General features: G+C 53.5%; 5 protein-coding genes across 5 annotated transcripts; 3 read left to right on the top strand and 2 right to left on the bottom strand.

The window, feature by feature from the left end:
* Positions 1 to 439: 439 nt before the first annotated feature.
* Positions 440 to 5,263, top strand: LY6G6F (lymphocyte antigen 6 family member G6F). The gene is made up of 6 exons (XM_055128141.1): positions 440 to 494; positions 1,401 to 1,724; positions 1,809 to 2,072; positions 4,637 to 4,792; positions 4,923 to 5,004; positions 5,141 to 5,263. Exons 1-6 carry the CDS (start codon positions 440 to 442, stop codon positions 5,169 to 5,171), a joined length of 912 nt encoding a protein of 303 aa, XP_054984116.1. The 3' UTR covers positions 5,172 to 5,263.
* A 1,547-nt stretch (positions 5,264 to 6,810) lies between these two features.
* Positions 6,811 to 8,685, bottom strand: LOC129402270 (lymphocyte antigen 6G6e-like). The gene is made up of 3 exons (XM_055128142.1): positions 8,533 to 8,685; positions 7,575 to 7,700; positions 6,811 to 7,451 (listed from the first exon to the last, which is right to left on the bottom strand). The coding sequence occupies exons 1-3, from the start codon at positions 8,660 to 8,662 to the stop codon at positions 7,228 to 7,230; spliced, it is 480 nt and encodes a 159-aa protein (XP_054984117.1). The 5' UTR covers positions 8,663 to 8,685; the 3' UTR covers positions 6,811 to 7,227.
* A 1,620-nt stretch (positions 8,686 to 10,305) lies between these two features.
* LY6G6D (lymphocyte antigen 6 family member G6D) lies at positions 10,306 to 13,187 on the top strand. Its single transcript, XM_055128143.1, has 3 exons — positions 10,306 to 10,354; positions 10,462 to 10,608; positions 12,964 to 13,187. The coding sequence occupies exons 1-3, from the start codon at positions 10,306 to 10,308 to the stop codon at positions 13,185 to 13,187; spliced, it is 420 nt and encodes a 139-aa protein (XP_054984118.1).
* Positions 13,188 to 14,175: 988 nt separating this feature from the next.
* On the bottom strand, positions 14,176 to 17,127 carry LY6G6C (lymphocyte antigen 6 family member G6C). Its single transcript, XM_004621281.2, has 4 exons — positions 17,119 to 17,127; positions 16,918 to 17,030; positions 15,419 to 15,529; positions 14,176 to 14,814 (listed from the first exon to the last, which is right to left on the bottom strand). The coding sequence occupies exons 2-4, from the start codon at positions 16,967 to 16,969 to the stop codon at positions 14,603 to 14,605; spliced, it is 375 nt and encodes a 124-aa protein (XP_004621338.1). The 5' UTR covers positions 16,970 to 17,030; positions 17,119 to 17,127; the 3' UTR covers positions 14,176 to 14,602.
* A 1,141-nt stretch (positions 17,128 to 18,268) lies between these two features.
* MPIG6B (megakaryocyte and platelet inhibitory receptor G6b) lies at positions 18,269 to 20,630 on the top strand. The gene is made up of 6 exons (XM_055124346.1): positions 18,269 to 18,305; positions 18,706 to 19,053; positions 19,312 to 19,402; positions 19,660 to 19,700; positions 19,834 to 19,913; positions 20,058 to 20,630. Exons 1-6 carry the CDS (start codon positions 18,269 to 18,271, stop codon positions 20,160 to 20,162), a joined length of 702 nt encoding a protein of 233 aa, XP_054980321.1. The 3' UTR covers positions 20,163 to 20,630.
* Positions 20,631 to 22,661: the final 2,031 nt, after the last annotated feature.

The raw sequence follows: 22,661 nt of genomic DNA, 5'->3' as shown, positions 1-22,661 counted from the left end.
ATTTAAAGTGGCTTAGAATGGTGAGTGAGTACAGTGGGTAGGGTTCAATCCCCAGCACCCCATATGGTCCCCTGAGGAAGAGTGAGCCTTGAGGACTGCTAGTTGTGATCCCTGAAGGCAGAGCCAGGAGTAGGCCCTGAGCACTGCCAGGCAAGGCCCCCAAATGAAAACAAACGAAACAATAAGAATGAAAAATCTTGTGTTGGAGTTCCTGAGTTGGGTGGAAGGATGAAGCTGGCGACTGTGTCGTACCCCTCAGGACAGAAGGTGGTGGTGACTTTTCTCCCAGCTGACACACAGAGGAACTTTATCTTCCCAGCATGCCCACTCCACTAAGAGGCTCTTTGTCACTCTGACCAGGGAGTGTGGGCCTTTATCTGGGCTCTATTTCCTCCCCAGGACACCAGGCCCCGGACCAGAGGACTTGCAAGCTCTCCTCATGGCAGTCTTCCTCTTGCTCCTGTTCCTGTGTAGGCCCTCCCATGCTGCTGCAGGTAAGGAGTGAGGTCGGAGAATCTGCAGTTACTGAGGAGGTTGGGAGGGACTCTTTCTCTTTAGTGCTCTGGGCGAGGCAGTGGATTTACCTCCAGTTAAGCTCCCCCTGCCTCTAAAACTAGTGACGATCCAAAGACAGTGAGGGCCCAGGTCATGATATTTCCTTTAAAAAATAAACACAGGCAGGGCTGGAGCGATAGCATAACGAGTAGTCGTTTGCCTTGCACTCGGCCAACCCGGGTTCGAATCCCAGCATCCCATATGGTCCCTTGAGCACCACCAGGAGTAATTCCTGAGTGCACAGCCAGGAGTAACTCCCGTGCATCGCCGGGTGTGACCCAAAAAGCAAAAAAAAAAAAAAAAAAGGAAAAATAAATAAATAAATAAATAAATAAATAAAAATAAACACAGGCTGGGGCTGGAGCAATAGTGCAGTGGGTAGGGCATTATCTTACACACGGCCATCCCGGGTTTGATACCCGGTATCCCCAAGCCCCGTTGGGAGGGATCCCTGTGTGCAGAGCCAGGAGTAAGCCCTGAGCACCACCCGATGTGGCCCATACCCACTGCCTGCCAAAAGAAAAGAAAAAAAGAAAAGAAACACAGGCAAGTCAGTATTCTCCAGGAAGTGAGAGGCAAGAGAAAGAGATATGAGCGTTTATCATCAGCTTCAGCCTTTTCTCTCTTGCTCACAGAGTCCCTCACTTGCTCGGAAAGTGGGACAAGACCCCCTTCCCACTTCCTGTCCACCTGACTTTTGCGTAGTTGTCACTTGAGAAAGGTGCCCACAGCCAGGCCAGTGCTGGGGGAATCCCAGAAAGAGATTTGGGGGATGGGGGTGTTGAGGGGCAGAGGGCATTGACCTGTTGGAGGATACCTGGTCTCACACCGTATCCTCCCTCTAGACAACATCCAGGCCATCTATGTGGCCTCGGGGGACGCGATGGAGCTGCCCTGTCCTTCACCACCTGCCCTGCACGGGGACGAGCTCCTGTCCTGGTTCCACAGTCCTGTAGCGGGCTCTTCTACTGCCCTGGTGGCCCAAGTTCCAGTGGCCCGGCTGGCCCCTGGGAGGCCCGGAAGAGAGGCCGGGCCCAGACTCCTGGGGAACTACTCTCTGTGGCTGGACGCGTCCAGGGAGGGCGACGCCGGGCGGTACTGGTGTGCCGTGCTGGGGCAGCGCTACAAGTACCAGAACTGGAGGGTGTATGACATCTCTGTGCTCACAGGTCAGTGGGGACGTGAGGACCAGGGCCTGCTGGGGGTTACGGAAGCCCAGGCAAAGAACTGAGGGGTCCCTCTCTCCTCCACAGGATCCCAGTTTTCTGCAAGGGCTGCTGATGGCACTCTCTGTTCTGTCCTCCTGTGCTCTGTGGTCCCTGCCAGACGCCTGGACTCCGTGACCTGGCTGGAGGGAAGGGGTCCTGTGAGGGGCCAGGCACAGCCTTTCTGGAGTGATGGGGCCGCGCTGCTCTTGGTGTGTCCGGGGGACGGGCTTTCTGAGTCCAGGGGTCGGAGACCAAGAATCATCCGCTGTCTCGTGCCTCAGAACAAAGGGATCAGCTTTAGCCTGGCAGGTAAACTGATGGAGGATATGGAGCAGGAAGTTACCTCTGGCCCATGCCATACCTGCTTGTTAGGGAGGAGATAGATGAGAGAGGACGTGAGTCTGTTACTGGCCAGGTCAGAAGCGGTGATTGCTGGTGGGGAAAACCCCATCTGTAGGGGAAGGGCTCTGTATTCCCACTGATTGCCTTGGGAACTGAGAAGGGGGTTGGCTGAGTCAACTTTCTGATAGAATAGAATGTAAGCCAATGGGGCTGGAGCGATAGCACAGCGGGTAGGGCGTGCCTTGCACGCGGCCGACCCTGGTTCGATTCCCAGCATCCCATATGGTCCTCTGAGCACCGCCAGGGGTGATTCCTGAGTGCAGAGCCAGGACTAACCCCTGTGTGTTGCTGGGTGTGATCCAAAAAGCAAAAATAATAATAATAATGATAATAATAAAAAAAAGAATGTAAGCCAAGATAGAGAGGAGGATTCTGGTAGAGTATACATCTGTTCAGAAATAGAAAATTTGGTGGTCATACGCATGTACTACCCTGAAAATGCCCTATTTCATCTGACCTCAGGAGCTAAGCAGGATAAGATCTGGTTAGAGCATTGGTCGAAGAAAGAGGGGAGCTGGAGGAACTGGGGTATGGCTCCATGGGAGAGCGCAGGCCCTGCATGTATGAGGCTCAATCCCTGGCATCAGGGGGAAAATCAGAAATAGGGGAATGTGTGATATTTGTAGAATATCCCGTAGATGAGAAAAAGGAAGAGAAAGTAAGGAACGATTGCTAGGGGAGTTGTCTGTTGAAGAAAATATATTAAAGCACTGATGCTATAATAGCCCATTGATCGTGAAAGCAGGAAGCCCGGGTTCTATCCCCAGCACTGTATGGTCCCCTGTTTATTGTTTTACAATAAAAAGTCTATTATCGGGGCTGGAGAGAGTACTGGGGGTCAGACAGTTGTCTTGCTATGACAAATCTGGTTTGATCCTTGGCACTGTACATGGTCCCTGAGCAGTGCCAGGAGTATGCACAGAGCAGCGCTGGGTGTGGCTCAGTCCCCCACCCCTCAATATATTATAGGTCTGGGGATGTGGCTCTCTGGTTGAGTACATGTCTCAAATGTGGGAGGGCCTGGGTTGGGTCCCATTTACTGGATGGCGGAGAACATGATGAATGAATCCATTATGTAGGAGGGAGGAGGAAATTACTTTGAGTTTGGGAAGCAAAGGCCAGTTAATGGGAAGTGAATGGGTCTTAATTTCCTCTACAACTTTAGCACCTAATATGATACTTGGCATTTGACAATGAATTGTTGGATAGTTTTTGTTTGTTTGTTTGCTTGTTTGTTTTAGGGGCCATACCCAGTGGTGCTCTGGGGCCCATCCCAATTTGGAGCTCTGGAATTGCTTCTAGTGGTATTCAGGGAAGCATGCAGGGTGGAAGATAGAACCTGAGCCTTTTTTTTTTTCTTTTTGGGTCACACCCAGCGATGCTCAGGGGTCACTCCTGGCTCTGCACTCAGGAATTACCCCTGGCCGTGCTCAGGGGACCATATGGGATGCTGGGAATCGAACCCGGGTCAACCGCGTGCAAGGCAAACACCCTACCTGCTGTGCTATCACTCCAGCCCCTGAACCTGAGCCTTTTAAACACCAAGCATGTGCTCTGGCCTCTAAGGCAAAACTCAGAATGCTTATGGGATAAATGAATGGAAGAATTAGTAAACAGAAGACACAGAATTATTATTTTCTTTTTTGCTTTTTGGGTCACACCCAGCAATGCTCAGGGGTTACTCCTGGCTTTGCACTCAGGAATTACTCCTGGGAGTGCTTGGGGGACCATATGGGATGCTGGGGATAGAACCCGGGTCAGCCGCATGCAAGGCAAATGCCCTACCCACTGGACTATCGCTCCGTCCCGTAGAAATATTATTTTTTAATTTTTTAATTTTTTTGGCTTTATGGGTCACACCTGGCAGTGCATAGGGGTTACTCCTGGTTCTGCACTCAGGAATCACCCCTGGCGGTGCTCAGAGGACCATATGGGATACTGGGAATCGAACCCGGGTCGGCCACGTGCAAGGCAAATGCCCTACCTGCTGTACTATTGCTGCAGCCCCACAGAATTATTCTTGAGAGTGATCATTACAATGAATGGCATAAAGAAAAAGTATAGTTATTGGGGGCCAGAGCAATAGTACAGCAGGTCAGGCACTTGCCTTGCTTGCAACTGGACTGGGTTCAATCCCCAACATCCCATATGGTCCCCCGAGCACTACCAGAAGTGATTCCTGAGTGCAGAGCCAGGAGTGATCACTGAGTATTACTGGGTGTGGCCCCCAAACCAACAAAATTTAATTATAATGGTGCTTGCTCTGGAGTTAGCTGTGGGGGCATTGCCATTCTCTTTTGCTGTTGACTCACAGGGCCAAGCTGACAGGTATAGAATGGGAGCCAGTGGGTGGTATTAGGTGGAAAGAAGTTAAGCCTTTAGACTTGGGGGGAAAGCTCTTCTTTGGGGCCTAAGGACGTATTCCCCCTCACTGTCTCCTTCCTTCTCTGTCTCATCTTGTCCCGTTGCAGCTCCCGTGGATGCCTCCCCTGGCCTCTGCGCCCCTTTGACGGGCTGGAATGTTCCCTGGATCCTGGTGCTCTTGCTGATAGCTGGCCTGATGCTCACCGTCCTGACGCTTAGCTTTGTGCTCTGGAGGCGGAGGGCCCAGGGGACCCCATGCAGAGGTGAGTCTCTCCCTCCCAGAGGGAAGAAGAATTAGGTAGGTCAGAGGAAAGGATTAGGATCACATATCTAGAGGAGAGTAGGGATCAAAGCTCTGAGCTCTCTAGTAACTTCTCTGCTGCTTCCCATTAGGCTCCTCCCTCCCAAATCCCAAGATCCCTCAATTCAAACCTGAAATCCAGGTCTATGAGAACATCCATTTGGCTCATCTAAGGTAAGGAACAACAAAGAGGCAGAGAATTAAACCCCAGACAGGGGTGAGGGTGGCATGGGGCTGGGCTCCTGGTTCCTGAAGTGAATGAAGTCAGCAAGTGCCCTTAATCTGTCTTTCTGCTTCATTCAACCCACAGCCCGCCTGTCCTCAAGACCAGATCTCCGTGACATTTTTCTCCTGAGCACTGTGACCTGCTCTCCCGTCCATCAGGCACTAGAAGGATTCCTCAAACTCTTGCCATGGGGGAGCGGGTTGTACTTTGTCATAGTCCATCTGGTCCTAGGAGTCAGTCACTGTTGATGTGTGTGTGTGTATTTGTGTGTTTGTGTGCTGACCTGGATTCAATATCTGACATCCCACATGATCCCCCGAGTCCCCGAGCACTGCCAGCCAGGAGTGCAGAATCAGGAGTAAGTCCTGGTCACACCAGGTGTGGGTCAAACCTCTCCCCTCAAAAAAAAAAAAAAAAGAAGCACTCATCCTGGATCCAGAGAATTAACAGGCACTAAGGAACTTTCCTTGCATTCCACTGATCCTGATTCCAATCCCCAGCACCACATCTGATTCCCTGAGCACCACCAAGGGTCACTCCTGAACACCAGAGCTAGGAATGTCTCTGAGCATAGCAGGGTGTGGCCCCAACTTTCTCTGTGTCAAAGAAGCACTTGTCAATAATGTAACCCAGAAAAAGGTGTGTCTCCTTGTCTTGAAGCATCTGGTGGACAGGGCAGCTGTAACCCAAAGTATCAGGGGACTCAGGGGAGCAGGTTGGGGTTACAGAAAGGGTGGGGCGGAGCAGAGAAGACTCCAGAGACAAGAGAATTCATCCTGGGGAAACTGAGGAAAAGAGAAGAGGATGGCTCCTCTTACACGGAAGAGAAGCTGGCAGAACAAGCTCTCTTAATCAACTCCAGGCTTCCTCATATGGGAGAGAGGGGACTGATCCAGGAAGGGTGCCCCCACTCCACCCCCACCCTAGGGCAGTCCCCCAACCCCTTATCCTAGGCACTACACTGTAGCATCCGGAGCAGTGAGCAGCTATCACCACCCCGACATCCTGAGAACCCGGGGGTCAGTCTATCTCCCCTGGAACATGGAGCCAGGGAGACGAGTGGGCAGATCCCTGAGGGTGTGCAATGAAGCTTTGTGTGCTATCCTCTCTACGGACCAAGGACAAGTCTAGGCTTGTGCGATGGGAAGGACACAGAAGTTCCCAGCATCCTCCAGCCCCCAGTCTCAGGCGGAAATGACCTGAACACCCAGACACACCCTCAGAAGCTGCTGTGTGGGTGTCCTCTTGTGATTCTGCTCAAGGTCGGCTCTCACCAGAGAGAATCTTTCTCCAAAGTCTCACTCAAAGCCCTCACGCTAGGGCTGGAGTGATAGCACAGCGGGTAGGGCATTTGCCTTGCACGCGGCCAACCTGGGTTCGCTTCTCAGCATCCCATGTGGTCCCCTGAGCACCGCCAGTAGTAATTTCTGAGTGCATGAGCCAGGAGTAACCCCTGTGCATCACTGGGTGTGACCCAAAAAGAAAAAAAAAACAACCAAGGCCCTCATGCGGTGGTGAAGCTTAAACTAAGCTATTGGCAAGACGAGGTTGTGAATGACACAGGAGAATTAGGCGAGAAAGTTGTGATTCAGGTTCCAGCCCCACCCTTGGTGTCAGAGTCTGCTCTCAGAGAGAGAGAGGACAAGCATACATGGATGGAAACACACACACACACACACACACACACACACACACACACACACACACACACACACACATGCGCGCGCTCGCGCGCGTAGAGCAAAAGAGCAGTGTTACCAGATCCAAATAGCACTTTTATTAAATTTGCTCTTGCTAGTCCCCTGAATCCTCCTTCCCAGGGTCCAGGCCTACCACAAGCATCTTTCCTAGCAATCCCCTTTTCTGGGACCTCCAGTCCCATTGGAAGTCTCCGCCTTGCTAGAGATCTGGGACTGGGCAAAACCATCCACAATGGGCATCTAGGAAAGGTAGAAGACATGGGTCACATGTTCTTTAGGAGGCTGGCCTCTGGGCCGACGTCTGCTGGGCTGGAGCATTGCCCAGAGGAGTCAGGGAGGCATCTGTGAAGGTGTTGGGCTAGAGGTGTGAGGTCTCTGTACAAAATCAGGTTCTTGGGCGTAAGTCAAAGTGGTGAGCGGGTGTTTCTGGGACCACGGTCGGGGGAGAAGTTCTGGGCTGAGGCTAGGAGGCTAGTAGAGGAAGTGACCTCCCCAGGTGAGGCTGATCAGGAGGGAAAGCAGGGCAGTGAGGAGGGGGTTTGGGAGTCGTTGCAGGCTGGTGGCAGCGTTGCACAGATCTTTCTCACAACACTGGTGTCGCAGATCATAGGAGCGTAGCCAGTAGGTGGTATGACCGGGCACCGAGCACTCGGCCCGTGGGAGGCAGCCTTTCCGTTGGATGATCTCATTCTGATCTGTGGGACAAAGGCAGAGTGAGACGGGGGTGGAGGGGGACCAGGACCAGGGGTAGAGGAAAGGCAGGCTGGAGGAGGGAGGGGAAGGATCAGGAAAGGGGCCATTAGACCCGAGAGTCCTACCTGAGGTGCCGATACTGATGCCACACACTTCGTTCTCCTGACACTGGGTAGGAATCGGGTAGCAGGGTTTGGCGAAGCTGCAGGTGTAGCACTGGAGCCGTCCCCAGGCAGGGGAAGTGGCGAGGCCTGTGGGAGCAGGAGAATCAGGGAGGGAGGAGAAGCAAACAGGCCCGGTGAGGGCCCAGCCCAGATCAGAGATAGGGGTGCCCAGAGGCGGGGAGAGGGTGAGGGGTGATGGAGAAAGAAGGGCAGACAGACAAAAGTAGAAAAAAGGGGGGCTGGAGCGATAGCACAGCGGGTAGGGCATTTGCCTTGCAGGCAGTCGACCCGGGTTCGATTCCCAGCATCCCATCCGGTCCCCTGAGCACTGCCAGGAGTAATTAATTCCTGAGTGCAGAGCCAGGAGTAACTCCTGTGCATTGCCAGGTATGACCCCCCCCCAAAAAAAAAGCAAAAAAAAATAATAAAAGAAGCAGAAAAAGGGACGGGAGGGAGGGGAGACAAGGCACAGAGGCAAGAGGGTTAAGAGGAATTGTGAGAGAAGCGCAGATGTGAGCAGAAGGGAATCAGAGATGAGCTGAGAGAATGACACCAAAAGCCAGACAGGGGGTGGCAGGGAAAGAAGAAGTTAAACAGATGGTGCCAGAGAGAGAGATGAGAAAACAGGAACTGGCATGGACTGGGGGGCCCAGCAAAGCAGCAAACAGCGAGCCAAGGTGCAGGGCACACCGTGGCTTGTCAAAGATCCACAGGAAGAGACAGTTATCTGCAAACATCTTTGGAAGGAAACTTTTCCTGTTGCCCCATTTTCCTGATCTGTGACCCTCCCAGCAGATCTTCTCTCGAAAGCTCCTTGCCTTTTCCTTGCCCCTTCTCCTCAGCCCGCAGGTTCCTGCACAACCCCCTGACCCCCAGCCCTCAGTAGCTCCCCACCCCATTCCCGGCCCCTGCCCCTTACCCAGAGCCCCACAGAGGAACAGGCTGTAGAGGAAGGTGCTGGAAGTACCCATGGCGGAACCTGGGGCTCCGAAGCCGGGGAGACTGTGATCTGCACCCCAGGATCCCCGAGAGTCGAGGAGTTGGAGCATCTGAGGCAGGGAGGGACAGGCAGGCAAACACACCTGGGGAGTGAATCCAAAGAGGCGGCACCGGATTCCCCCGCCTGCCGCGCGGGCCCTGCCCCCTACTTGGCGTGCGCTCGCCTTGAGGGTCCTCTCAGGGTTTGTCAGCTGTGTCTGCCACTCCCCAGCGCTGTCTGCCACCTTCCCAGCGCTCCTCTCCCTCTCCCCAGACTCGGAGCAGTTCGCCGCCCTCGCACCTCCTCTCCCTCTTGCCTTCTCTCCACCCCACCCCACTGTTTGAAGCTCCCAAGGTCACCCTCCTGAGCACGCAGTGCTGCCAGAACAGAGCGAGTGTTTAAGGTACAATCAATGATGCCCTGGCCGCCCTCCCTCCACACCCCAACAAAGCCCAACTCCGGAAGGAAGGACCCCACCCAGCTTCAGATCCCTTTGATTCCCCCAAGCCTCAACATTCCTACCCCATAATTATCCCTCACAGCTTTATTACCTTGGAGGAAAGAATTCATCACAGATGGGGCCAGAAGGTTGATGTGTTTCCACTGGGAGGGTGAAGGAGGGGAGACTATGGAAACAAAATTTTGAGTGGTGGTGGTAGAATTTGGATGACAATGGGTTGGAGAGATAGTACAGTGGGTAGGGCACTTGCCTTGCATATAGCTGATCCCCAACAATCATAGTCTCCTGAGAACTACCAGTAAGCCCTGAGCACTGCCAAATGTGGCCCAAATCTCTCCCCGCCCATATCCAAAAAGAGAGATAGAAGTGGCAAGGGAGCTGCACTTGGGGAATCAGCGTAGGGCTGTAGCAGGAGTAAGACTTGGGGGGCAGGAAGGGGTGAGGAGTAGAGAGGACTCAGCTCTTCATTGAGCAGAAGTTTCCAAACCTTTTCATCTCAGGATCCCTTTACATTCTTCAACATGACAGCAACATTACAAAAGACACAACAGCCCCTTCTTTATTGTTAGAAATCAAAACAGAACTTCCTAATGGATTCATTTAAAAATAAAAATAACCTGTTGCATGATGACAAAAAGTCTTGTGAAAAATAACTTGTTTGCCCACCACAGGGTGAGAAGATTGACATTGTGCTGCGTTCTGGGATTGTCTGATGTCAGGTTTAATAGAAGATGCTGGCGGGCAGAGCCATACATAGTACAGCAGATAGGGCGCTTGCCTGGCATGTGGCTAGCCCAGACTTGATCCCTGGCACCCTGTATGGTCCCCCAGGCTCACCAGGAGGGATCCCTGAGTGAACCTCCCCCAAAACAACAACAAAAACTAAAAAAAGACAAGCTGGACTTTCCTCTCCGCTTATATATCTGCTCTGCTGAGACATCGCTTTGGTGCAAGTCTAGGACGAACAGCCGACTTCACACGGATGTCTGGAAAAGGAAGGTCCATGAGGACCCACGGAAGTTTAGGGGTCCCAGTTTTAGAATCACTGCAGGGGATGGTGGCACAGACGGCTCAGAGCTCATTCTCCTTAAGGTGCCCCTCCCTGTCCCCATTGGGGCCCCTGGTTCCTGCTGGGGGAGACTCTTTCCTGCCCTTTTTATTGCCCCGTAAAACCCAAGGCAAGGGGGATATAAGACTGGCAGAGGGCAGAAGGGAGGGGGGCGGGAGGGAGGGCGCGTCCCACAGACAACACCATGAGCCCGGGGCTGATCCTGCTGTGTGCCCTGCTGGGGGCTGCCTCAGGTAAGGAGGTCACCCGCAGCGGCACCTCACTCCTCTCGCTTCTCCACAGGCCTGACCCCTCTGCTGGCGGTGAGAGCCCAGCTCCAGCGCGTTCTCTCTCCTGCCAGGAAACCGCATGCGCTGCTACGACTGTGGCGGGGGCTCCAGTAACGCCTGCAAAGAGACTGTGATCATGTGTGGTGAGGGCGAGCGCTGCGGCTTCCTGGATCGCAAACCCCAACAGAGCCTGGCACAGAACAAGCTCACTGCCAACCGTGAGTCTTCATGTTTCCCTTCTCTCCTCCCTCTGCCCTGCCTCCATTTCCTCTAGGGTCTTTTGGCTTCCAGAACCTTCCACACTCAGTCTGGTTCTGGGCAGATGGTGGCTCTGTCAGAACAGAGCGAGCGGAAGCCCCTTCTGGCGCCTGGATGCCCAAGTCCATACGGTCCCACCTCCCTTTTCTGCCTTCAGAGACTCTCCTAGACCCGGTCATTCACAAATGATTGAAGAAAGCTTTGTCCCCTGAAGGCGGGTATCCAACTATTAGAGCAAACTCCAACTTTCCAGCATCAGCTAAGGACCAGGGAGGCATGTACATCATTTAATTTTTTTTTTTTTTTGTCTTTTGAGTCATACCCGATGATACTCAGGGCTTACTCCTGGCTCTGCAGTCAGGAATTACTCCTGGCAGTGCCCCAGGGACCATATGCTGGGGATCTAATTCACACTGGCCGTGTGCAAGGCAAATGCCCTACCTGCTATACTATTGCTCTCACCCCATACCTGGTTTAATTTTTTATCTTGAAATAATTTTGGGAGGAATTTTGGCCATACCTGGCAGTGCTCAGGGGCTACTCCTGGTTCTGTCTCAAGGGTAATTCCTGGCAGTGTTCAGAGATCAAGTCAGGGTCTGCCCCATGCAAGCTTTCACCCCTGTACAATTTTTTTGGCCCCTCTCTTGAAATAATTTTAGATGAACAGAAAAATTGTAAAAATAAAATAATGTAGGGCTTTTAGATGTCCTTCATCCAACTTCCTTTAATGTTAATATCTTTCCCAGACAGAGTATAATGATCAAAATTGGAAAAGAACATTGTCAGTGGAGCCAGAGTTAGCATAGAGGGTAGAGCATTTGCCTTGTATGCGGGTTCAATATAGTTCCCTATTCCTCCAGTCTGCCATGAGTGCTATCCCTGAGCATAGAGCCGGGCGTAAGCCCAGAGCACCTCTGGGTGTGGGGCTCCCCACAAAAGAAAAAGAAAAAAAGAAAGAAAGGAAAGAAGGAAGAAAAAAAGAAGGAAAGAAAGAAAGAAGGATGGGGACTAGAGTGATAGCACAGCGGGTAGGGCATTTGCCTTGCACGTGGCCGACCTGGGTTCGAATCCCAGCATCCCATATGGTCCCCTGAGCACCGCCAGGAGTAATTCCTGAGTGCAGAGCCAGGAGTAACCCCTGAGCATCGCTGGGTGTGACCCAAAAAGAAAAAAAAAAAGGAAAGAAACAAAGAAAGAAAAAAAAGAAAAGAAGAAAATTGTTATGATATTGTTACCTAACAGACGTTATTAAATTTTGCCAGTTTTTTTTTCACTTTGTTGTTGTTGTTGTTCAGGTCCCAAATCATAATTCCATGTTGCATTTATCCCTTTGTTTTTTGGATCACACCTTGAAGTGCCGGGGGGTGTTACACTCTCTGTCAAGTACTGGAGAAAGGAATAGCTCTAAATGTTCCTGCTTGCAAACAGGCCCAACAGTCCTTTGAGCATTTTCCAGCCCTTGATGTTGTTTTATAGAACAGCACTCAATTTAGATGTATCTGGTATTTTTTCATGATTAGACTGAAGTCAGAGTTTTTCTTTTTTTTTTTTTTTTAGGCCACACCCGGCAATGCACAGGGGTTACTCCTGGCTCTGCACTCAGGGATTAACTCCTGGCGGTGCTCAGGGGACCATATGGGATGCTGGGAACCGAACCCGGTTCGGCCGTGTGCAAGGCAAACGCCCTACCCACTGTGCTCTTGCTCCAACCCCTGAAGTCAGAAATTTTTGACAAAACCATAGAAGTCTTGGGGCTGGAGAGATAGCACAGCGGGTAGGGCATTTGCCTTGCACGCGGCCGACCCGGGTTCAAATCCTAGCATCCCATATGGTCCCCTGAGCATGGCCAGGGGTGGTTCCTGAGTGCAGAGCCAGGAGTAACCTCTGTGCATCACCAGGTGTGACCCAAAAAGAAAAAAAAAAAAAAACCATAGAAGTCTTATTTGCCCTTTTCATGGAGCTGGGGTTTTTGTTTGTTTGTTTGTTTGTTTTGTTTTGTTTTGTTTTGTTTGAGGTATAAAAAACATTTACACTCTTTTTTTTTGCTTTTTTTGGGTCACATTCAGTGATGCACAGGAGTTATTCCTGGCTCTGCACTCAGGAACTAATCCTGGCGGTGCTCAGGGGACCTATGGGATTCCGGGGATCAAACCCAGGTCAACTGCATGCAAGGAAAATGCCCTACTCGCTGTGCTATCGCTTCAGCCCCTCTTTTATACTCTTTGAAATTAATATCTGCTCAGAAATTACCTCTTGCCCAGCAAGCAACTCTTGAAGCCAGGAGTCTAACACTCTGGTCTCATTCTCTCCCTCAGCCCCAGTGACCTTTATTCAACACCATCCAGCCTGCGTGGCTTCGCATCACTGCAATCAAGTGGAAACAGAGTTGGTAGGAGACGTGACTTACACAACCCAGAGAGACTGCTGCACCGGAGACCTTTGCAACAGTGCCGTGCCAAGCACCGTGGCCTCTGCATGCATCACGGCTGTGGCAGCCGCCGCCCTGGCATGGTTCTTGCCTGGACTGTGGTTGGGATAACAGGAGTCGGGGGAGGGATGTGAAGAGGGGAAGCGGAGAACGAAGGACATATGAGCAGGCAATACAGGATACTCCTCTGTGGACCATTAAAGTCTATTAGAGCTGGCTGGCAAATTCCTTCTATCTTTTGCTAATGCAAGTAGCTGAGGGAACAATATGGGGTAGCAAACTTGAGCTGGGAGGTTACCAAAGACCGCTGGGTTTACCTATGGAGGTGTACTCCTTTTTTTTTTTTAAAGGGGGGCATACCTGGTGATGATCAGGGGTTACTTCTGGTAGTGCTCAGAGGACTTATGGGATGTGGGGGTGGGATTCAAACCAGGTCACTGTGTGCAAGGTAAACTTATGCACTGTCCTATCACTCCAGTCCCTACACTTCTTTATTAAACGGCAAAGGAAAAGGGAGTTTATATCTGAAGTGACTTCTGAATCCAGTTGCTAGGGGGTTCTCCTTAGCAACAAGGATTTCACTGAGGGCAGCAGGCGAGGGGGTGGGTGAGGGTCCCCAGGATCCTCTCTGCCTGGCTGTCTAGGCTTGTTCCCCTTTTCTCCATTTGTAACTTGGCCTCAGAAGACTGTTTGGAATGGACAACACAAGGCAAGAACAGAGTTGCTTAGTAACCAGCCCAGGCAAGGTCTCCAGGGTCTCGGGCCCATCCCTTCCTCTTTCTTACCCTTTCTGGAAGCCCGCAGGTCAGGCTGCACCTCCTTGGTGGTACATTAGAGGTGTGGCCTCTGTTTGGGATAGGGATTGTTTCTCCAAACACTGGGACCCGTGTGCCTCCCCCAGGTACTGGAAGGGAAGATGGAGGCCTGAAAAACTTGTTTCTCCATTTGCCCAGCCTGGCCTCCGGGGGAAACTCCCGGAAGGATTCCAGGGTGAAGGTAGGATTCCAGGGTGAAGGGAGGGGCTATGTGTTATTCCCAAGAGGGGTCTCCAGACAATAAACGCACAGTTTCTCAGACCCAGACTAAATTTATTATTCAAAATGGAAAAGGGTAAGCGTGGGGATGGGGTACACTGGCAATCAGGGTTTGGGGGAACAGCTCCAAATGATCAGGTCCTTCCTCGGAGCCTCCAGTGGAGACAGGTGCGAAGCCCCATTTCAGGGCCGGACCCCAATTGCTTCCACGTAGGGCACAGGTGAGCGCAGGAGGCAAAGTGGGGACCCCTTCTAAGAAGCAATGGGGACTTCGAGTGGTCTAGAGGGAAATGGAAGGGACTTGATAAAAAGAGGAGAGGGGAGGGAGGGAGAAGCTGGGCAAGGAAACCACTCTCGCATTAAAGAAATGTGAAGGATCTGGAGAAATGCTTTTCAGAGCAAAGATGGTGAGGGGGAGACCCTTCGAGAAAGGCACAGGGAGAGGGGCTCAGGCTAAGGCAGGTGGGAAGACAGGCAGCCACAGACAATGTCTCAGTGCAGCAGCCAGAGGCCAAGACCAGCCAATGAGGTGAGGAAGACAAGGGCCAGGGCAGGGGTGGGCCGGGGGGCCGGGTTGCAGTTGTCCTTCTCGCAGCACGTGGTATTGTAGTTGAGGCCCAGCTTGTGGACGGTTTGGTTGAAAGCCTCCCGACAGGGCTCTTCCGGTGTGCCGCATCGAAGGTTGGAGTACAACCACATCCGACCTGGGGGTAGAACGGGCAGTGGAGTCAGCTAAGACGGGGGACCTGGGCAGGCCTGTGTCCACCTCCCCATCCCAGGCACCCAACCACCCAGGCTCCCTTCCTTCCTTCCACCTCTAGCCCTGACTCTGCCCTTCTCTGTCTCATCACGGTCCTCTTCCTCTTTCACTTCCTTCCCTGCCCTTTACCCCAATCCCTAGCTGGCTGTGGAGATTAAGCCCCATTACTGTCCCTTTCTGTGGCTGTCTGCCCTGTAGAATGATGGTAATTATAAGATCCACAGTGGTTATGAACATGACTTGAAGTGACCTATGTTAAAAACCCATCACCCTGGCTCATCTACTGTCATTCTATGATTTTCTCTTTCCTCTTTGGTGTTAGGCCTGGTTGGTTCAGTCTTGAGGTAGAGTCTCCCATCAGCCCAGCCTCCTCTCCTCACTAAAGAAGGAATATTGGGGCCAAGGAGGCAGCTCAGTGCCTCTCCGGCACCACATTGTTCCTCCCACACCATTGGATACAAACCCTGAGTACAGAGCTGGGAGTATTCATGGAGTACTGAGTACTACTGAATGTGCCCATCTCCCTGAAATACAAGAAGGCGTGTTACCAAGGTACACTTTAGTTGTCAGACATCTTTGTCCAGGTTCCAGGCGACAGGACTGCCGGTCCACACAGCCCAGCATGGGGATCTGGTAGCAGGAATGACAGCGAATGTCAGCTGCAAAGACATAAAAGTTAGTTGAGGTGACGGGGTGTCTGAGTCACCTGGGAATGAGCTGAGCTTGGGGGTAGGGTGGAGAGGAGCCGATCTTGTAGGTGTTTCAACCTGTTTGGTCTGGTAGGCAGGTGAGTAATGCAGAAAAAGTGGAAGTAGGTGAGGGTGGAGTTGTTGCTCTGGGAATGGCCCACGCCCTAAATCTTTCCCTCCACCCCATCTGAAGATGAGTCAGGAGGGTAAGCACTAACAACAACATCGAGGGGCCGGCTGGGGAGAGATGGAATGTGAGGATACCGCGGAAAGGAATGATGAAGATGAGGCAGAAGATAAAGGGATTCAGAAGTCATAGACAGAAACGTGGGGGCAGGATGAAATATTAGAAATAAAAACCATAGTGGTTCCAACAAAAGCAGAAATGGCTCTCAACTCGAGACTGGCACAATGTCACCTTTGGCCAGCTTGAGCAATGGACGTTTTAACTTTCTGGGGCTGCCAAGAGCGTGGGAAGAGGCATTCGAGCTGAATGGAATCCTCTCACCCCCGGCGAGTCTCTGACAGAAAGGAACAGTGTCTGCGGAGACAGCTCACCAGATCCCGTTTGGGCATCTTGCCAAAACGGAGAGGGTGGATGCAGAAGGTGGCACCCCCCCAAAGTCCCTGCCTCAGCTAGTTTAAGCTGGGGGTGTGCATAGTTTGGTGAAGGGAAGGCCAGTGCAGGACGGAGGAGCCTAGGGAGGCACCTTAGTGAAGCCCACCTCGCCCCTGCCGGAGCAGCTCCGGCGTTCACTCCCTTCGGGGCAGGGAGAAATCTCCCTTTTCCTCCGAGGCTCTATTAGGCCATTGGAATCCTCTAGAAAGCTTGTGTCCCTGGGGGTATGTGATCCAGGGGGAGAAGGGGAAAGGTCACTGCTGAGGAACAGAACAGAAAGTGCCAGGTGGAGCAGGTAAGAGGGTGGGGTGAGGAGGAATCTTTGGGGTGAATGCCTAGGCTCTGAGTGGATGCCCCCCCTCCCCGAGTGCAAGGAGAGCAGAGAGCCGGGCAGCGGGATCCTGGCTGATGCGTATCTGAGTGCGGCTGGCCGCACCGGCTGGCGGTTTCTGAGAAGGAGGAAGCAGGAATGCGAAGCAGGGAGCCAGGAGCCCTAGCAGGTCAGAGGGGTCTTCTGGGAGGTGGGGAGGAATCTGGAGAATCAGCCAGAGGAGGGTCCTTGAGCAGTGGACCAAGAACCCTGACCACAGGACTCTGTCCTGGGGGCACAGCAGGGCTGAGCCATTTGGGGTACCGGGGCTTGGAATCCTGAGTGGGGCTAGCGTGAGCGAGAGAGCGGGTCAGGGTATGAAAGTCCTGACCCGGGAGGTGTCCAGTTCTTTGGGGCCCCGGTGCTTACCTGACACCCAGCACAGCAGAGAGGACAGGATGAGCAGCGCGAGGCCTTTCATGGTGAGGGTCCTGGGAGCAGCAGCCACTGCAGCACCTTCTGAGATTCCGGGGGATCTGGCTCTGAGAGTTGAGAGGGTTTTTTGGGAATTTATAATCCCAACGGTCCCTCCCTTCCCTGCCTCAGGTGGCCCCTCCTCCATTTACGTACAGCTGACAGCTGACGAGGGAAAGACCAGAGGTGGGGAGCGGCTGAGGACTGGGTGAGGCTGTGGGGATGAGAGAAAGGAGGGGTGAGGGGAGGGGCACAGATGGCCAACTCCGCTTTGGTTCTCAGTTTCAGGCCAGGACCCTCCACTCCGGGCCTTAACCTCACAGCCCTGCCTGTTCATTCCTTTGAAGAAGAGGCACCCAAGGCCCTTGTGCTGGGCCCACTGCTTTTTTGGGAAATGGACAGTAGGGTGTGATCTACAATGACCACCAAATTCGGGGCCCTGGAGGGCAGAGATTACGTGAGTAGAAATTGAGGGACCACAGTAATCTTTTCCCAACCTCGACTCAGTTCTGGGATGGAGCAATAGGGCTCGTGAAGTCACGAAGAGTTTCTGTGATGTCGTGGCTACAAAGGCAGGGGGTGAAACTGCCTGCTAAGGCGAGGCCACCTCCATCCTCCTGAAGGTCCTTGGCCCTTTTCCCTGGCTCTCCTTGGGCCTGGCAAGAACTCAGTTCCCCCGGACCAGAGAGGGCCCCTGATATCCCTGGTGTGCGGTATATTCACCTGTCCAAAGTGCCTCTCCCATTAAAGCCTGCTGTTTTGGGTGGGGCGCCTAACACTGCGAGGGTAGCGTGGGCACAGAGAGGTAAGGTAGAAGCTAAAATAAGAATAGAACAGTAACAATGGCAAGCACCGGAATAGTGCTCCTGTGTGCACCACTCTAGGCATATTTTGTATTTTTTTTTCTTTTTGGGTCACACCCAGCGATGCTCAGGGGTTACTCCTGGCTCATGCACTCAGGAATTACTCATGGAAATGCTCAGAGAAGCACATGGGATAATAGGAATCGAACCCGGGTTGGCTGCGTGTAGGGCAAACGCCCTACCCGCTGGGCTATGGCTCCAGCCCTCGTTCTCATGTTACTCTCTGAGGCAGGTGCATTTAACTTCGTTTTTCACCTAAGCAAAGAGCCCGAAGAAGAGTAAGCCACTTGCCCACATCACGCAGCTGGTAGCAGGGGGACATCAGGATTTGAGTTCATGTAACTGGCATCAGAATCGCAGATGCCGCCGGCAACAGCAGGCTGAGTTAAAGGAAGCGAGGCACGGTAGGGCCAGCTGGAGTTTGAAACAGCATTCCAAGAGGCATGGGGCAGATGGTGGCCCGGCCCTTCTTCTTATCAGGTCGCACAGACCCTAGATGCCCGGTCCTCTTCCTCCCGCATCCCCGCTGCTTCTCCCCAGCCGCCTCCCCGCAGCTTCCCCGACTCCCCCGCTGATTCACTTGTCTGTCTCCACTGGCCACATCCCAGCCATGGCCCTGTTTCTGCAGCTGCTACCGCTGCTACTGTCCAGGAGTCAAGGGGATCCTGGGGGTAAAACGACCCCTGGGGAAACCGCGAAGGAGGAAAGACTGAGGGGGGGGAGGGGCTTCTGGTGGTGTTGGGGTGTGGGGAAGGTCGTGGACCACAGAAGAGAGGAGACAAGACCAGTGTGTGCGGGAGTGGGGGTGGCGTGGAGGGTAGTCTTGTGGGGGCGGGGGGGACTGGCTGTAACCTCCGCATCCCTCCCCCCGACCCCCCAGCAGCACTGGACGGCCGCCCCGGGGACCGGGTGAATCTCTCCTGTGTGGGGGTCTCGCATCCCATCCGCTGGGCCTGGGCGCCGAGTTTTCCGGTGTGCAAGGGTCTGTCCAAAGGCCGCCGCCCGATCCTGTGGGCCTCGGCGGGCGCGACCCCCACCGTGTCTCCGCTCCAGCCCTTCGCGGGCCGCCTCCGCGCCCTGGACGCGGGCATTCGACGGCTGGAGCTGCTCGTGAGCGCCGGGGACTCGGGCACCTTCATCTGCAGGGGCCGCCAAGAGGACGAGAGTCGGACGGTGCTTCACGTCCTGGGGGACGGGCCCGACTGCGGGGCTCCGCGGGCGACCCAAGGTAGGTCGGCGGGGTCTTGGCGCACTTAACCCGGACGCCCCGGCCCGGGCGCGCGCGCGGGGACGTGAAGGGGGGCTCGACTGGCCCCGGAGGGTGAAGAGTCACCCTGGAGGGAACAGCTGCCTCCCGCGAGCCTGCCAGTGTGGCCACACCCAGGAGACATTTTTAGGATCCCATCTGGCTGGGGCCCTTCTTCACACTCTGGGTTCCTTGAACGCTGTCGCCAGCCTTGGTCTCCAACATCGCCCCTGTCCCCAGGGTCCGTGTACACCCAGCTCCTGATCGCAGTGCTGGGCGCGGGGCTGCTGCTGGGACTCGGGGCGCTGGGCTTGGCCTGCTGGTGGCGCAGGTGAGCGCGGGGCGGGGCCCGGCTGGGGGTCGCGAGCACCCGCGGGAGGGGCTGGACCCGAACCTCGGCTGGGAGCAGAGCTGGATCCCGAGCCCTGAGGGGCTGGTTCCGAGGAACGAGGTGGCGGGGGACGGGGGAAGGTGAGAACTTGGCGACGAGCACGGGCTGGGGAGCCCTTGTTTTGCGGACCCGCGTCCCCCCAGGTTGTAGGTGGCGGCCGCCTCTGCGCTTGCCCTGAGTCTCCGCATCCCCTACAGGCGCTGGGCCCCGCACGCGCTTCCACCACACCCCCGATTTGGTGAGACTAACTCCTCCCCGCCTTCCTCCTGCCTCCACATTCCCGGGCCCTAATTCCTGAGTCTGAGCCCTTGCCGGGAGCAGACAAGTTGGTCACCTTCTCTCAATCCTTCAGCTCTGTCCCCTCCACATAGCTCCACTCACGGAAGAGCCCCAGAGGCCAGTAAAGGAGCAGGAGGAGCCTAAGTTTCCGGGGTACCTGGACCCGGAGCCGGTAAGGACGCGGGACTGGGCAGGGGGGTGGGGTGGGGCCGAGGAGGGGGCTGACCAGAATCCCTGAGGAGAATGGACCAAGCAAGCGGCCTGGGTCCTGAGAGTCGGACTGGTGAGCCCTTCCTGCCCCGCTCCCCTCCTTCAGAGCCTGCACTACGCAGACCTGGATCAGATGGCCCTCAGGAGGTCCTGTCGCTTGTCCCCCGCTGCCCCTGCTGATGCCTCCACCATCTATGCCATTGTGGTTTGACGGGAAGCCCTTACTCCTGCCGCAACCCTCTTCTTGGCTCCCCACTTGGCAAAAGAAAGCCTCCCGGGATAGAAATGAGCAGCAAACTGGGGGCCAGGAGCTTGGGCTTCAGGCCTCTGACCTTGCTTCTCCCGTTGTCCCTACCCTGTATAGCTTCCATGTCTTCTTCACCTTGGTTTCCTTTACTACTAAGACATCAACAACTCAAAAATAGTTGCCCCATCTGTTTCTTCTTCCTGCCCCCACACCCCACAGTAAAACTCTTAGAACCTAGAGACCTCTTATTCCCACCACCCCACTTTTCACTTACTGAAACTGCTCATCTGCCCTCTGTCGGGTTGCCAAGGACGTAATGGCCACTCCCAGGAGACATTTTTAGCATTCATCTGGCTTGACTTGGCTTGGATTGCGCTCAAGTCAAACTTTGGGGGGTGCTGGAGAGGTAGTACAGTACCTGGGTTTGGTCCTCAAAGGGTGTGGCCCGAACAATAAAATAAAATCATATTTGTCTTTAATGTTTTTTTGGTCTTTAATTTGTCTCAAGGTGTGTTCTGGGTTCTTCCCTTGTTCCCTATGTCCATAATTTCCTCACCATTCTAAGTTTCTCTCTTTTTTTTGTTTTTTGTTTTTTTGTGCCACTCTTAAGAGCCACTCTTTGTTCTGTGCTCTGGGCCATGCCTACTGATACTAGGACTTGAGCCAGTGTCATTGGCTACTGTTACAAGCTATTACTTTTTTGTGCAATCTCTCTGGCCCTAGGTTTGCCCTTCCATTTTCTGCCTTCCTTCTCTTCTGGGAAGTTATCATCCACAGTCAGTCCTCAGCCCTCACCTCTACACTTTTGCCAGCTCAGACCTGAGGTCTGGGATTTCCCAACGGTCCCCTGGAAATACCTGCCTGGGTTGGTTCGCCCTGGGCATTTTGCACACAGCCTAACCAAAAATCCAACCCGGCATCACTCCCAAGCCACTCACTTAATTATCCTCTGCACTTCTCATTGCTCAAGCCAGAAACTAGAAGTTATGCACCGTCGTCCCTTGCTCACTCCCACACATTGAGCCAAATCCTATTTTATTTTAGGGGGTGCCACACCCAGGATGGGCCACACTCTGTGGCCTTTGGGGCGGGGGGGGGGGGGTCAAACCCTGGGCTCCTGCATGTGAAGCCTGTGCTCTCGCTCTCTGAGCCCTCCTCCTGGCCAGCATCCTGTCTTCCTTTTGTTCATCTTTTGGGACACACCCAGCCGTACTCAGGGATTACTCCTGGCTCTGTGATCAAGGATTAGACCTGGCTGGCTCAGGGAACTATATGGGCTGCTCGGATTGAACCCAGATCAACCATGTGCAAGGCCAGCACCCTACTCTAGCTCTGGCCCTGTCTTCCTATTTTTTTTTTTTGGTGGGGGCACACCCAGCAATGGTTAGGGGTTTTTCCTGGTGGTGCTCAGGGTTCCATATGGGATACCAGGAACCAAACCCAGATAAGCTTGGCCCTACCCTCTGTACTCTCTCTTTGGTTTCTTTCTCCCTATTTTAATGTCACTGTCAAATCCCACCTTTGTCGTGCCCAGTGCTGCCCCCTGCTTATATTTCACTTATTTCTTCCTTGGATTAATCATAACCCCACCTGATCTCCCTGCTTCCATCATCTGCCCTAAATTCAGAGATCTTCCCAAATGCCCAAGTGATCCTCACAACCCCTTCTTCAAAGAATTGCAGTTCTTTTTTCTCCTTGACCTGTAACTGTGTCCCTTGTGTCCCTTGGCTTTGGTGCTAGAGTTCTGCTTCCTGTCACCACACAGCATGCCACTGGCCAGTATTACAGAAGTTCTTCACAGTCTGAAGCATGCCTTTGCCTGTAATTTCTTCTTTCTGCATTGCTTTTCCCCCGTTATCTGTCTAATTCTTTCTTATCCATGGGACTCATTTCAAGTGTAGCCTTTTGGGGGGGAGCCATTTCTGACCCTCTTTGCTCTCTCTCTTGCACTCACTTTGTGTGTGTGTGTGTGTGTGTGTGTGTGTGTGTGTGTGTGTGTGTGTGGCGGGGCGGCACACAAGCCCAGTACTCAGGTTTAGTCCTGGCTTTGTGCCTAGAAATCACTCCTACTGGTGCTTTGAGGGTCATATGGGATGCCAAGGACTGTTTGGGCATTGTTTGCAGTGCCAAATGTTTTGGACCATTGTTTACGAGGCAAGTGCCTTACCCACTGTACTATCTTTCCAGCCACCCCCTCATATACATCAATGCCTTTTTTTTTTTTTTGGCTTTTTGGGTCACACTGGCGATGCACAGGGGTTCTTCCTGGCTTTGCACTCAGGAATTACTCCTGGCGGTGCTCAGGGGACCATATGGAATTCTGGGAATCGAACCCGGGTCAGCTGCATGCAAGGCAAACACCCTACCTGCTGTACTATTGCTCCAGCCCCTACTTTGATGTCCTAAGAGGCATCCTTATTTCTCTTATAACAGTCTCCTGTGACCTTTTCATCACAACCTACA

The sequence above is a fragment of the Sorex araneus genome, chromosome 2, assembly GCF_027595985.1.
Source record: "Sorex araneus isolate mSorAra2 chromosome 2, mSorAra2.pri, whole genome shotgun sequence".
In the NCBI taxonomy this organism is placed as follows: domain Eukaryota; kingdom Metazoa; phylum Chordata; class Mammalia; order Eulipotyphla; family Soricidae; genus Sorex; species Sorex araneus.
Note: the sequence above shows the minus strand (reverse complement) of the source record. Positions and strands in the feature narration are given on the sequence as shown.

What these genes read in the sequence shown, in the direction of transcription:
- LOC129402270 (XM_055128142.1), bottom strand. Translation starts at nt 8,662, where the DNA reads ATGCTCCAACTCCTCGACTCTCGGGGATCCTGGGGTGCAGATCACAGT. An exon ending in GTTCCTCTGTGGGGCTCTGG is followed by an intron (nt 7,701 to 8,532) that starts GTAAGGGGCAGG and finishes CTGCTCCCACAG; the next exon opens with GCCTCGCCACTTCCCCTGCC. An exon ending in CATCAGTATCGGCACCTCAG is followed by an intron (nt 7,452 to 7,574) that starts GTAGGACTCTCG and finishes TTTGTCCCACAG; the next exon opens with ATCAGAATGAGATCATCCAA.
- LY6G6C (XM_004621281.2), bottom strand. Translation starts at nt 16,969, where the DNA reads ATGAAAGGCCTCGCGCTGCTCATCCTGTCCTCTCTGCTGTGCTGGGTG. An exon ending in TCTGCTGTGCTGGGTGTCAG is followed by an intron (nt 15,530 to 16,917) that starts GTAAGCACCGGG and finishes ATGTCTTTGCAG; the next exon opens with CTGACATTCGCTGTCATTCC. An exon ending in GACAACTAAAGTGTACCTTG is followed by an intron (nt 14,815 to 15,418) that starts GTAACACGCCTT and finishes TTCTACCCCCAG; the next exon opens with GTCGGATGTGGTTGTACTCC.
- MPIG6B (XM_055124346.1), top strand. Translation starts at nt 18,269, where the DNA reads ATGGGGCAGATGGTGGCCCGGCCCTTCTTCTTATCAG. An exon ending in TTGGCCTGCTGGTGGCGCAG is followed by an intron (nt 19,403 to 19,659) that starts GTGAGCGCGGGG and finishes CATCCCCTACAG; the next exon opens with GCGCTGGGCCCCGCACGCGC. An exon ending in TCCACCACACCCCCGATTTG is followed by an intron (nt 19,701 to 19,833) that starts GTGAGACTAACT and finishes CCCTCCACATAG; the next exon opens with CTCCACTCACGGAAGAGCCC.
- LY6G6F (XM_055128141.1), top strand. Translation starts at nt 440, where the DNA reads ATGGCAGTCTTCCTCTTGCTCCTGTTCCTGTGTAGGCCCTCCCATGCT. An exon ending in GATCAGCTTTAGCCTGGCAG is followed by an intron (nt 2,073 to 4,636) that starts GTAAACTGATGG and finishes GTCCCGTTGCAG; the next exon opens with CTCCCGTGGATGCCTCCCCT. An exon ending in CCAGGGGACCCCATGCAGAG is followed by an intron (nt 4,793 to 4,922) that starts GTGAGTCTCTCC and finishes GCTTCCCATTAG; the next exon opens with GCTCCTCCCTCCCAAATCCC.
- LY6G6D (XM_055128143.1), top strand. Translation starts at nt 10,306, where the DNA reads ATGAGCCCGGGGCTGATCCTGCTGTGTGCCCTGCTGGGGGCTGCCTCA. An exon ending in CCTGCTGGGGGCTGCCTCAG is followed by an intron (nt 10,355 to 10,461) that starts GTAAGGAGGTCA and finishes CTCTCCTGCCAG; the next exon opens with GAAACCGCATGCGCTGCTAC. An exon ending in GAACAAGCTCACTGCCAACC is followed by an intron (nt 10,609 to 12,963) that starts GTGAGTCTTCAT and finishes TCTCTCCCTCAG; the next exon opens with CCCCAGTGACCTTTATTCAA.